Raw genomic sequence first — 14,129 nt, forward strand, 5'->3', positions numbered from 1 at the left:
TTTTTTCAATAACTTAATCATCTTCTCTGGAGCCACAGTGGAGTCTATTTGAGAGAATCACATAAACACACAAGCATTAGCAATGTTGTAACCCCATTATGTATTTCTCAGAGCTATGCACATGTGAGGTGAAGAAAAAAGTAAGCCAGGACACAGCAAAACGCTTTCTTTGGCATGTGGGATTGGTGAGCGGTGTGAGCAGGTTGAGACACCCCACCTTTTGAAGCCACCAGACATGGCTGACCTCTATAGAGCCATGAAGTATTCTAGGAATTACACATAATCAAACATAAGAGAATATTGTGACCTTATCTACATCAGTGTAATTCACTCAGCAAGCAAGTATCACTGTGGAAAGACTTTAAAACCTGTCTGGCTACAAAGTCACTTAAATCCATGGTCAGTAACATACAGAAACTTTAGTTTTATACTTCCTACATTTCAAGTATAAGAATGAAATTTCACCATTATATCAGCAGACTGAATTCCCCATTTGTTAAATGAGTTATTGGCACCCTGCAGGACAAATGCTCTGTTTCCCACAAGTGCCCAATTCAGGCAGAAAATCTGACAACAGAAAAGCTTGAATTCCCATGATTGTACTTAAATCTCAATAAATGATACCTTTCCCTTGCCATCCCACACTATCTTTGACATTGCCTGAACCCACATACTAGTAACAGCTTTTTTCCCATTTTAATCCAAGTCAAAGGAAGTGGTGGTTTCCATAGCAGTGTGATGATGAGCATGTGGGCTGGGCATTGATAAGATCTTCTCCAGCACTACTAGGTGTTCCCCACATCTGTCCTTTAGCCCCACCCTTCACTACGTGCCATTTTATTCATTGTGTGAACTCTGGTAACTAGCATTTCTCTGTCTCCCTTCAATTAAAACATATGTACTTAACCCACTTGTTTGAAAAATACCGCTTCAAGGTCCCCTGAACACTGCAGAGTACTTCTAGATGAGTGGCCAAATTGCAGAGGGACTTGTCTGTTGATTTTGTATGATTTTGCTCCAATACTTTTCAATAGCATCTCCCCAGCCATCCCAAATATGTAACACTGTTCAGACGTCACAAATCCTGCAGCTTGAAAGGGATTTTATCTGCCAGCTGGGCTTCCAGCACCATCATGACATGTATTTCTTGTATGGATTCTGTAGACACCCAAATCCTAAGTATTTTAAGCAGGAAAACTACTCTCTAATATTGCAGCATATTATCAAGATCTAAGGGTGTGAAAATCAGGATGCGTGTCCCTCAGTTTTACAAGGTTTATCCTGCATTACACCAGCTGAGGATCCAGTCTAAAATACCTTCATTTTGGAATATGCTAAACCTGAAAGTACAGCCATGTCTCAGCAGTTTTGCTCCAATTTCTGTTATCAATATGTGACCTTAATTGTGGTCAGGTTAAAGGTCAGATTTTATGGTTTCCTGGTGCCTTTTTCAAATAATAAAGATTTCTCACCAGCAACTATATTGCATCAGGGTCTGTTAATGATAGAGTGCTGCCAGGTCTATAATTTCTTCTGACACTATTCTGTCATATTGTCACAGATCTCCAGGGTTTAAACAGCTGGATGGAAAATTTAGAATGAACTCACCGAGTATTTATGAACAGTTAAGAGCAAATAAAACCTCTATTTTCCACCATATCAGAAAGGGTCTGCCCTACAGTGAAACTCCATTTTTCCTGGGAAAATGAACCTCCCATCTCTCCAGAGGTCAGCAGTGCCCCTGGAGAGCTGTGCAAACTCTCCACTTCTCCCCTTATCAGAAACCAAAGGAAACATGCAGATGGAAAGCTGAGATTGCACTCTGTTTCTACAGAACATTGTTAAAACTATGAATAAACCCATGCAAAGCATTTGTTATACCATAACACAACTGGCAACCTTCACCACCTGGGGTCTAAAGCCCTGGACCATGGACCTGCAGCTCAGCCAGCTCCCCAGTGATACCACAACACGGAAAACACGTTACCACCAAAAACAGGAAAAGCAAGAGACAGCTGCCATAGTCGCCAAAGTAGGCCTTGACTCCTTCAGGTAAAGCAAGATTTCTCAGAGCACCTAACAAAGTGACTGAGCCACAGCATCCCCATGTATGCGGGGTTTGACATCAGGATACAAACATACTTCAAATGAATGGCAAAAATCCCATTAAGTTAAATGGATGCAGGATCAAATCCCCAGCTTTCAAACTTCCCAAGTAACACAAGGTTCTGCAATAGTGATTTTAGCTGCACAACACTAGATTTTAGGGCTACTCCAATCGCTGTTGACAGAAAGTGGCACTTAAACAACCCTGAAAGCAGCATCCAGTTTCTTTTAAAACAGATAGTACAGTGTCATTCGCAAATCCCTCACTCACAGACATACTGCAGGACTATCCAAGAGCAGACTAAAAATGGTACAGAAATGTTCCAACAACACAACTTATTCCTCTTTTTTTCACAAAAGAGGCATCACCTGCCAATACCCAGACACTTTTCATGCATGAAGAGCACCAATAATTCCTGCCTTTTTTTCTTAATTTACACTTGTTTCCACCCAGAAAGATGTGAAATGCCAAAAAAGCAGTCTTCACGCATACAAATACTCCCCTACTGCTACAGGATAGGACTCAGATTCTGCAAATAGTTCTGTGTTTATAGACACGCAAGAGAGTTCAACAGACCGAAAGAATGTACACAGTATCTTACCTCCCAACCGTAACTGGGATCTTTAAGGTGTGGCCGCTGCTCTCCTACAAAAGGGCCAAATTTTTCCCCTGCTTCAATCTTCCTTTTAGTCCATATCCCTAATCCTGCACCAGGAATGTTGGATTCTCGGAGCTCAAACTCTGAAGGAATGGGAATGTCATCAGGAATATATATTGGAGCCTTGTAAGGAGAGCTCTCCTTTGGCGTGAAAGCTTCACTGGAGGTCGCTGGAGAAGATGGCTCTTGAATGCTGATGGATGTTGGACACTGGACATTTGGAGCCTCTCCATCAGCTTCTGGCACTTCCTCCAAAGGAAGTTCAGGAAAGCTTTCATACAAACATTCATCACCTGCAAAAGAAAGTCAAACAGTAGGATTTGAAATATCCTGACAGATTTTGCATATGAAACCCTTTCAGCCTGCACATAAAATGAAGGAGACAGTTTGGAAGATGGGCAGCACCTTCATCAATCACTGGTCATATAGCAGAGCCTCACCCTGTAAGGAGCTGAGCCTTTTCCCTATTGTAGGCCTGGGGTTACACAGTGTTTCTCAATATTCCCAACATCAAAAGTGGTTTACATCACTGAACGCAAGCAAGGGAATTACATACAGATGTATATGCAGGCACACCCTATTGTCCAATCTGGTCCGGATACAGCGCTTTGCATTGCATACACTTTGAAATTACAACTGAAAGCCTGCATTATACGTTACAACTGAAATCTAAGTAAAGTGAAAAGCAGGAAAGCTTTACTGGTCTTTCAGAGAGACAGACTGAACCTAAAATAGCCAAAATTAAGTTTGATGGTCTCCAATTAGTCTTTAGAGGAAAGGATCTAGCCTACCACACAACTCTTGGCAAGAACTTCAGCTGATGTAAATCAGCGTCTTACCATTGACCTCCAAGAAACGCAATGGTCTAAAATAAATTCAGGATCCAAACAGCACCTTATAGAGAACATGAACATTCTCCTCTTACAGTTGCAAAAAAAAAACCCTGGGACAGATCCAAAACACATTAGAAAAAACTTCATCTCTGGGGCTTAGCAAGCAAAATGAAAAAAAAAAAAGAAAAGAAAAAAAGGCAAAAAAATTGCAAAACGTCACTAGTTTTGACAGCTCAAAATGTAAGGCTGATTGTAAATTCCTTTTAGTCAAAAAAGGCCAAGTGACTTCAGCAGGGGCTTTAATTGCACCAGCAATACAGCACTCAATACTACCTGCAAAAGGAGCAAAAAGATAAACGAACCAAAAGTCTGCTTGATTATTTATATTTATTTAACTTTATTAATGTTACTGCACTTTTCCTACACATCAGAATTCATTTCACTTAATTCTAATCTAATAAGAGGCAAGGATACATTCTCCAAGGAATTCTGTTGAGATATTGAATATTTAAGATCTGCTCATGAGGATATTTGCATAATAAAATCGGCCCAGAAATCCAAGTGTTACGTTGGGCTGGGCATTCAGAATTACTCCATTTTGGTGAAGAAACAGGAAACTTTAAAGCATTCTTTCAAATTTTTGCCTTTTCTACTGGAAACTGGTCATAGCCCATTGTCTCTCGCATCTTTGTTACATATTATCTCACATTTTTATATCTGTGTTTTCATACTTCTAGTATTAAGACAAACACTGGGACATAACAAATCATTTGAATAGATTGCTCCCATCACATGACTGGCAAACTGGATTCTTCATCTGTGAGCAATTTATTCACAGCCATGAACTGTTTTTCTTTCTTTCATGTGGCACGGGCTATGACCTCATACATGTCACAAAAAAGTTCAGCTACCCATTCGCTTGGCCTCTGTTTTGGCAGACTCCCCCTGCATGTAACAATTGAACCTAATATCGATTAATTTGTCACTTTTCTAACACCTGACACTGAGTAGCAGAATACCCTGACTGGCTCTACCATTTAGCTGAGAAGGACACACAGAGGGATCTTCCAAGGATTGTTCTTCAGAAATTCTGTCTGTCACAGCTCAGTGGTGCTGATTTTGGGCAAGGTGCTGAAGGGTTAATGAAATCAATAGTGCAGAGAGCTTGTTCTGTGCCTAGCACCTATGAGCCCAAGTCTGTACTTTCTTGGCCTCAGCAAAACTCAGCGTAGACTGCAAGGGACAGAAAACACATGATATGGGTAGAGACACAGCTCCACCTGGACGCCACCATTCACTTTGCCCTGCACTGAGACAACCACTTTACCAGACATCTCTGTTACATTGTGGCGTTGCTGCTGCCCCAAACAGGGCTCTGCTCCAGTGTGATGGAGCAGGTGAGAGAGGTTGGTTTGTGCATCCCCAAAACCCCAATGCACTCCCTGACTTTACAGGCCAGCAGCAATGCCACATCCACCCAGGGCAAGCTTGCTCCCATTCAGATGTCTTCCCCCAACTGTTTAGATTGCTGTCCTGCCTAAAAGACTTCAGCTGGTTTTGAAACAGGAGAGGGAAAAAAAGAAAAAAATCCAAAATCACAACCTGTGTATACACATGGGGTGCAGGAAGAGAAATGACACAAAGAAAGTGATCTGGATGATGATAAGCACATGGCTCACTGAAGAGGGGGCTTGGAAACTTCAGCATCTCAATCCTACTGATTTTCTGTGACAGCTGGGTGCCTGCCACTCAAACTCCTTTAAAAGCTCATCTCACAGTCACTGCTGTTGTCTCCATTCCACCAAGCAGTGCCCCATAAAACCAAGGTTCTCCCTGTGTCCCACGGCTACATTCATCTCTCCACCAAACACTGAAGCAGCTCAACTAAATTGTTTAAGTAAACATAAACAACAACCTGCTCTTTGCTTTTCCCCAAAGGGCTACTCTTCCTCAGCCCCACTTGCCAGCAGTGCCTGCCCATGAGCCAGCACAAGCTGAGCCTTAAACGTTAAAGCAAGCATAGCTTTACAGATGTTTCTTTTCCCCTAGGGACAGTCCAGTTCAATTTCTCTCTGGCAGACTCAAAGGCCTTGGTTATACTTATCTCAGTCATCCTGGCTACACTCGGTTTTAGCCATATAGGGTCAAACCTGCAGCTGATAAATTGGCTTCTGGAAGCCTGGCAGGGAGACAACTCCATTTGCTGGGTCTATTGTGCCTCCTTTGATTTCCAGCAGCCACACCCAATGTTGTTGTTAAACAGGGATTTTCAGTTTGAAAGCTCTGGAAAATACAATACGCCTATATGCCCCAAAGCCCTAACAGTGTGGGTAAAACAGATTAATGAAATAATATTCTGTCCAAAATAGCAACATTTTCTAGCAAAAATATATTTTAAAACCTCAAAGTAAACAAGAATTTAAATTACAATTGACCAAGAGATGAGAAGACCATTAAGACATACTTGTGAAATTAATGACAGAAGGAGCTATATTAAAACCAAGGCACATGAACCAGGGATCTGGTCTTCATTTTCAAAGGGTGTGGGACTATTCCCCTTAAAATTTACACTTACATGGATCAGAGGGACTTCCAGCAAAACCATGAGATACTGATTGATAGAAAATCTTTGTATGGTCAGAGTTAGATCCAGGGGCTGTGCTGATAAGCATCATTTTCCCCGTAACTGCATAGCATTCATACAGAGAGCACTGCAGTTTTGAAATTCAAGATGGCTTCTTTAAAGTCCAATAATTATCCCCACTAGAAATGGAATGAAATTAAAATTGAGGCCCCTGATAAGGAAACAGATGAGATTAGGTAACGTGGAAGCTTGAATATTAGCCTCCATAAAATTCTTCACCACTATTTTACAATAAAAACATGAGCAAGCTGCAAAGGAAACCCAGGAGGAAAGGTTAATTGCTACTAAAATACCAGGGTGGACACCTGCTTTTGCACTTTTGACACAACCTTGCATGCCAGCAGGAAAGAGTCCACGTGGCTAAATGCTGGGGATGTGCCTGATGAGGTCAGGAGAGTGACACGCCAAAGCTACTGCCATAACTTCAGGCCCTGGGGTCATTTTGAGACCAAGAGAGCTTCTGTGCGTGGCTGGGAGGAGGAGAGGACTTCCTTCCATTTGAATGTTTCTTAGCAGTTCAGCACCCTCTTCCTCTCCAAGAGCAATTAGGTAGGAGACATTAACAACTGAGAGAGGCAGAAGCTGCTGAACACAACCCAAACCACTTTCCACTGGCTGTGATTGCTAGTGAGGCAAAGGCATGCTGTTTTCAAAAGCACATGGGGATACACATTCAATGAAACCATGCCTTTCTGCAACTGAAATGCCATGCAATGGCATCTCGTGTCAAGGGGATGCGTTACACCTATCAATTTTTCAGGGTGATCTTCAACTCAAAGTTTGCACAAAGTCCTCCAAGGATCAAAGCTGTACCCAGATCTTGAGACACAAAGCCATCCCTAAAAAACATAAATGCATCCATACAGACTATCCATTCTTCCTTTCTTCAGGCAGTTTGTGCCTGAGGATACACATTCCCAAAGCAACCATTGAATGATAAACCCTTTAGCACCAGTGACTTGCTCATATGCTGTATAACTGATAACTCTGAATGAAAGAGGTAAGCTGGAAGTAAAAGCATCTAGAGAGTCTACTTCAGATGTGTTTATAATGGCATCATCTTCCAAGCAGGATAAAATAATAGCTGAGATAAACATGGAGGTGGCTCTTTGCAACAGGAAGGTACACACTGATTCATGATTGCAGCTTCTCAAAGGTGAGAAAGATTTCACTTAGCCTCAAAGACTAAACATCAGAAGTTCCTAGCTCTGTACAATGGAAGAAGTCCATCACATGTCAGTAACTTTGAGCCCTGCCAGTTATGTTGATATGAGCCTTTGGCTAGGATGCATCAATGAAGGCTTTGGGGAAAAGTAGTAGAATCAGGTAAATTAGTCACTTCTGCTGCGTGAGGCAAGGGTGGACCTGAATGTACCATAAAACACTGAACTGGATCCTTGAAAGAGACCAGCTATCATTTATATTCATGACCTAACATTTCTATTCAGTGCTGAGGAAATGAGCACAGGGTATTTTCAGGGATATCTGAAAAGGAGACAGGCATTTCCTGTTGCATACTAATGGAATACCTTTATCTGAATTTGTTTGAACAAGTTAAAAAAAAACAACAAAAAACAAAAACCAAAACCTGTTACAGGCAGGGACTGATTGATTACAAATTATACCTACATTGGTCTAGAGCACAGGAGATCAGGAAAAGCAAAAACTAAAAGAAAACCATTATATTCAAAAGGAGTATATAGTCAGTGGTGAACTAAATGGGAGCCACCTGACAGTCCCACACAAGGTAGGCATGGCTCAGAGTGGGTCACCCTTATGCTCTCTAGAGAAGCAGAGAAGGCTCCTTAGCTTTAGAAACACACAGAGATTGGGTTACTATCTCCAGGCACAGAAAGTACTCTAGCCAAGAGCTACATTACTGCCCTTGAACATTTTATCAGTTAACATACCTGAAATGGGTTTGTGCCACTCCCTATTCACAGAACTGTTCTGTGGAGCTGGACCTAATGACAATTATTTATTATTATTTGTATTGTAACACAGTCGGGGGGCCCCAGGTAGGACCCCATTGTGAAAAGCAGCAGACAAACCTAATCAAATGAGATTAAATTCTTAACAGAATAGAGTTAGTAATTCCCAGCTAGGTACAAATCATAAAACCAGCAGGGGAGAGAGAAACTGTTTTACAAATAAAAAGTTCACTTGTACAGCAAAAGAGATTACGAACAAGTTTAGAGATAAACAAGGCACTTGAAGTAGTTTTGAATCATTACTTCAATTACCAAGAAAAAAATACTTTCACAAACATTAGTCTTCACTATGCATACTTGTATTACTTGACCCTAACACAAGCATGAGAAAGCATGGACAAAGCTATCCTGAATGCACTCCAAAAGCCCAACCATGAAAACCATGCTCATGGACTACGAAATGAGAGTAAGGGAGACCAAAGCATCCATGCAGCAGCCCCAAAGGCCAGATTCTGATTTCTCTTACATGACTGTTAAATCCAAAGTAATTACTTTAGACTTTCACCAAGGCATAAACGAGATCAATGTGTCTGTCCTGGAATTGGCCAAAGTTGCTCGAATTTCTTCAGATTGACACTAATGTAACAAAATAAGAGGGAAATGTGTTGCCCAGATTTCAACTTTCCCTTCGTGCTGGTGACACTACAGATTGCCAAGGGCATTCATGCAGCATGCTCAGCAAAGCCTTCCTATACCGCAGTGCTGAGCAGCACTGAGCAAACTTCTGCAGTGTCGGCAGAAGAGGGAGTTGTAGGAAAACCTGCACAGACAAAGGCAGGAAAAAAAGGCAACCCAAGGCAGCCTGAGCACAGCGCACTTTGGGGCTGAAGTACAGAAATCACCAACTTCTCACGGCGCTGCACTGAAGGCTGCAGTGTCTACATGGAACGGAAAAGGACCTCAGTTTGGATCACTGCCGGAGCACCCCATGCAAAGGGCTTAGGTCTCCTAGTAGCTTCTGTCTGTGTCCCATGGCAAGATGCACACCTGTAATAACAGTGCAGATAATTCACAAGACAAATTAAAAACCTTCTTTGCATGGCAGCAGCTTTTGCTTCCTGAATTGTTGTATCTGCAGAAAACAACCCTGAAGCAAGAAGCTCAGACTGGAAGCAGAAGTGAGCTCCTGATGGTAGGAAGAGCACCAAGCACTTGGGAGAAATCTGTCTGCAGGCAACAAAGCAAAGAAGCAAAGTTAACACACACCCAAGAACATCAGGCCTCGGAGGGAGGATAATTTCAGCGTTGTCAAATGTTGGTACTAGACCAGCAAAGTCATAATACAGTAACTGCATAGGGACCTACCCATCGTCTCTGGCAATTCTCACTATCCATCCCTACAATAACTAGTAGCATTTGGTGCTCTGTCTAGTGTCATTCATGTCTAATTGAGTAACACAGTCAAAAGCATCTGATGTGGACCAGACGCTGGCTTTTAATTAGGGTCCAGCACTGAGAGACTACAGGTCAAATTCTACTTTCATTTGCACAGGAGCTGCTCTCCTTGATGTCTGAGGAAGTTGCACCTGTGTAACTGAAAAGCAAAATTTGGCTGCCTGTGTTCCTATGCACTTTCCATATAAATTACTGTATTACACGCAGCAACAAAGAATTATAAATGTTGGCTGGCATGATCTGAATTTATTTACAAGTTAAGTCTAATTTTATTTATGTTTCCAGCACAATCATCTCTGGTAGAAATATTTATGTTATCTGTACTTCTGGTCTGTTAGAGTCTACTGCAATCATAAACACTGCTGAAAAATTATTCGCAGTTAGCAGGGTTTAAACTACCCATTATATCACTAGCTAGTGCCAATAAACTTTGGTGCTGGTTGATAAAGTTTCCTCAATGGAATAAATATATATTTGACTTTCAAAATCTTTTCTGGGTTACACAAGTGTGGGGTAAAGGAAAAGTGCCAGCTGCGGGGTTTGATATACTGAGGCCCAGATCTACTGCTAGCAAGGAGCCTGTAGAGATCCACACTGGCTGGGAGGCAGCCCAAAGCATGCTGAAACTCTGACGAATAGCTTAAATTTGTATCTTAGTAAAATATTTCAACCAAGTGGAGCTGCAGCAGCTAACACATAGTCACTAATGCCTTTCATGACTCTCTATATGGAGTAGGCCCAAGAGAAAAACTGGGAGGGGAACCTGCCTTGAAATTTTGAGCCTTTAGTACTGTTTACTGCTAAGGGAGAAAAATGGATTAAAGGAACCAGCTTTTGTTCATTGTTCAATTGCCATAATGGTAAATATGACATATATTCTCATACTAACATGGCACAAAAAGCCAACAAGCTTAGGAGAAAACTGGGGATGGGAAGGTTAAATGAGAATTAGTGAGATCAAACACTTTATTTATAGAAAATAGAAACAGGAAACAGAATTTAACTAAATCTGTATCAGCTGGGTAAGACTGAAAAGGTAATGCACTTAAATAGTCCCTGACATGGTGAAAAACTATTGCTGCAAAAGAACATTTTAAAATAAAAACAATTACTTATACCAACAGCATTATAATAAATGCAAATTAAACTTTATCTCAATGTAATAAATCAGTGTAACTGAACTTCTTTTTACTCATTAGTAGACCTTTACTGTTTTAAACTGAGATGTGTCACAAAGTAGCACTGCAAATCACATGCCTCTAACAGAAAGCAGTAATAAAAGATGACTATTCTACCAAATTATAATGAAGACAGATAACAGAGTGAATTATAAAACAAAGGTTATAGATAGAGACTGAGCCTTGTAGAGGTAATGACTTTTAATTGGATTGAGTTTATCGTATTTTCAGAGGTACAGCACACCCAGAAGAAAGGATTAGAATTATTTCCACATTTCATTATTTGGCATAATGAGAAAACAGAGGGAGGTCTACATCCCTGATGTGTTTGGTAAGCCATGGGAGATGTTGAACATGTCAGTATCTGGTAAGAGTATGGTCCTGAGACACAAATGCATTTGCCCCTTATAATGCAGCAAAGTGTAATCACTTGAGGGGAAAAAAAACCAAGATGGGGGTGGGGGGAGGAGAGGAAGGGAGGAAGCCAGGTCATGAAGTTTTGTTTCAAAAGCACATTACAAATAAAAAGGAATTTAACCCCTTCCTGACAGCAGCCACTTCAGCACTAGCCTACAAACACCCATACATCTGCTTTGGGAAGCTGAGCAATTCTCATTCTAAGCACCGATAAGTTAAAATCTAATTATGAAATAAATAAGTTAAAAAAACCCACAAATTGACAAAGGCTTGGCCATCTCACCCCTTCTCTCATGCCTGAATAGTCACCTCATCATTGCAAAAAGGCCCTGCGGAAACCACTGGGGAGGGGACCTGCCCTGCCTTAATCCCAGAGGAATCCCCTGCCTGTATTCTACCTGAGGAGAATATGGGAAATAGACTAGTAGGGTAAAGGCAGCTGGTGATGAAAGAGCAAGAAATGAGGGATTATTGGAGAAGATCCAGCAGACACAGCAGGGTACCACTGATGCACCCATTTGCATGCTATACCCAAGTACTTCAGGGAGGACTGAATTTTGAGAAGCTGCCTCTGGAAAACCAAGTTGCCACAGAGCAGAAACAGAAGGTTTTACTAGCAGTCAGACAGCTTTTTAATTATGCAATTATGGTAAGAGATTATTAATTATATTTGAGTGACACTGTGATACACTGCAGTTAAGTCCTTGAAACACTAACAGAAGCACTCATAACAAATACACTAATCAGGAAAAGCGTCGATTAATTAATCTTATAGTACTGTCCACTTCAAAAACTCAAGGTCTGGGAAGACTGGCTTCCAGCATTTGTTTCTGAGGAGATACAAGGCCACAATTTTTCCTGCAAGTGACTTCTCAGCAGTGTGTGCTGTAGTTATAGCTCCATCAGGTCACCCAGTAAAACAAGCAGCACATACTTAGCTGATTGGAAAATTGTGAATCTTAAGAGCAACTATACTTCATGTTACACACGTGAGTGTATTTGTGTCATTCTGCAGGGCATCAAGATATGTTTATATACAACTAGGTTGGTTGAATAAAGTAATCTTTTTAAAAAATAAATAAACAAACATAAAAAACACACACAAAAAGAAAACCTCCAAAAAACAAACCACAAACAAAAACCACCCATTGGGACATTTTATTTCACCATATGGAGTAATGCTTTTATTTCTGCATGGCAATATTGTTTTGGGTGGGATTATTCCAAGACATAGATGACAATTTATTCTCATTTGTCTCTGTGAAACCTATGTCCTCTGCTGGCAAACACAGCTTTGACAAATTCTTCTCATCCATATCTCACTCAATGCAACTTATACATTGTAAGTGTAAGAATCATTTTTGTTTCATTTTTCCATCAAAAAAGAATTTTGAACTGATTTATCTACATTATTGCCACTAATTCCACATTCCGTTTCCTCCAGACACTTCCCAATCCTTCAAACACTTCCAGTTTGCTCTGACAAACCATATTCTACCTGTCCCAGCCATAATTTTAAATAAGCACTTATTAATATTAACCAATTATTCATGATCAAAAATACATTTGTGTTTCCCAACACATTTCAGAAGGCAGGTCTGTCCCAGGAAACTTGGGACTTAGGGAGTATCTTCAAGTTAGTGGGACTTTTACCAGTGATTTTAATGAAATTATAATTTCAGTTTTGTTGTAGATAAAGTTTGCCTGTGAAACTGATAGCATTTATTGTAGGCATCCAAGCACAAGCAGGAAAAAAAGCTACTTGCTGCCCTACTGCAAGCCCCAGTGTCCACAGCAGCATGACTTTAAACAAAGATGGAAGCAAGAAGAAACTACACCCCTTAAGTACATTTACAATTCTCCATTGCCCAAGCTAGTTTATTTTTTCTAAGAAGTGTGGCATACAGAAGAGTGTGATAAACTACAAGGATCTGTAGCAGTTATTTTCCTTGGCCTTTGTGTAAGAGGATGGGGGGGGGGGGGAATGCTAGAGTTTTGCAACCAAACCATCTGTATGGAGATAAAACAAGGGCCCATCGCTTCTGTCACCGCACTGCTTCAAGCACTACTTCAGCCCAGTTGAAGGATGATGGACTGCTTCACTGCCAGTGACCACAGCTCCCTCCCTGTGCCCTGTCTGCATTCACTGCTATGGGAAGGGGTTTGAAAAACAGAAGTTAGTTGTTTCCCCAAAATCCCTTCATCTTCTCTCCACTCCCTCCCATTTCTTTCTCTTCCCCCTTTTCTCAGATCTGCTTGATTTTCTTTCGCACGTAGTTACAAAAATAAAATAAATAAAAAAAATCATGGAAAAGGAAAACATATAGAGAATTTAAAAAAAAATAAAAAATCCAAACCTCAAATGTTACAGCTTTGAGAGTTTTGCTGAGCAATCAAGAGACTTGTTTTAAAAGGAAAAGTGTTTGCAGCAGTTAGCCAAATCCAGGTTATTGTCACTTCTTTCCTATAAAATGGCTCCTCATGCAATTTAGAAATTTCTCCGAGAGTTTGTCTGGCTGTGTTTTTACCTAGCACATCTCTGAAGGGTAACAGCTCTCTGTGGGTTGACTGCTTTGAGGTTTTCAACATTATGCAAGAGTTTTCCACTCTTGCTTCTCTCCCTTCCTGGCAGTCCGCAGCTGATACTGGGAAGTGCCTGCTCCCTCTTTGAGAAGTATTTGCAACCTCCACCAAAAAATATCCCTCGTTACACCCTTCACTTGGATGCAGAGTGATATCTCACTCTGCTCACCCTTTTTCCTCTTTCTTTGGAAGAAAATCAGCAAAATTGGTTACATCCATCTGAATTATGGTTCTTGCAGGAAAAACCTTTTTCCTGGAGCTTTAGGGGACCTAGAGAACAACTGCCAATGGTATCCTTGTCCTGCGTGTTTGGAGACCTCCAT

General features: G+C 41.0%; 1 protein-coding gene across 1 annotated transcript in view; it reads right to left on the bottom strand.

Moving 5' to 3' along the window:
• Positions 1-2,537: 2,537 nt before the first annotated feature.
• Positions 2,538-14,129, bottom strand: part of LOC117436299 (histone-lysine N-methyltransferase MECOM-like) — a 151,842-nt gene continuing 140,250 nt past the window's right edge. Inside the window, exon 2 of the mRNA XM_034064146.1 lies at positions 2,538-3,058. Coding sequence (XP_033920037.1) covers positions 2,655-3,058 — 404 coding nt within the window. The 3' untranslated portion in view covers positions 2,538-2,654. The remainder of the gene's footprint in view (positions 3,059-14,129) is intronic.

Source organism: Melopsittacus undulatus, chromosome 6, assembly GCF_012275295.1.
Source record: "Melopsittacus undulatus isolate bMelUnd1 chromosome 6, bMelUnd1.mat.Z, whole genome shotgun sequence".
Lineage (NCBI taxonomy): Eukaryota > Metazoa > Chordata > Aves > Psittaciformes > Psittaculidae > Melopsittacus > Melopsittacus undulatus.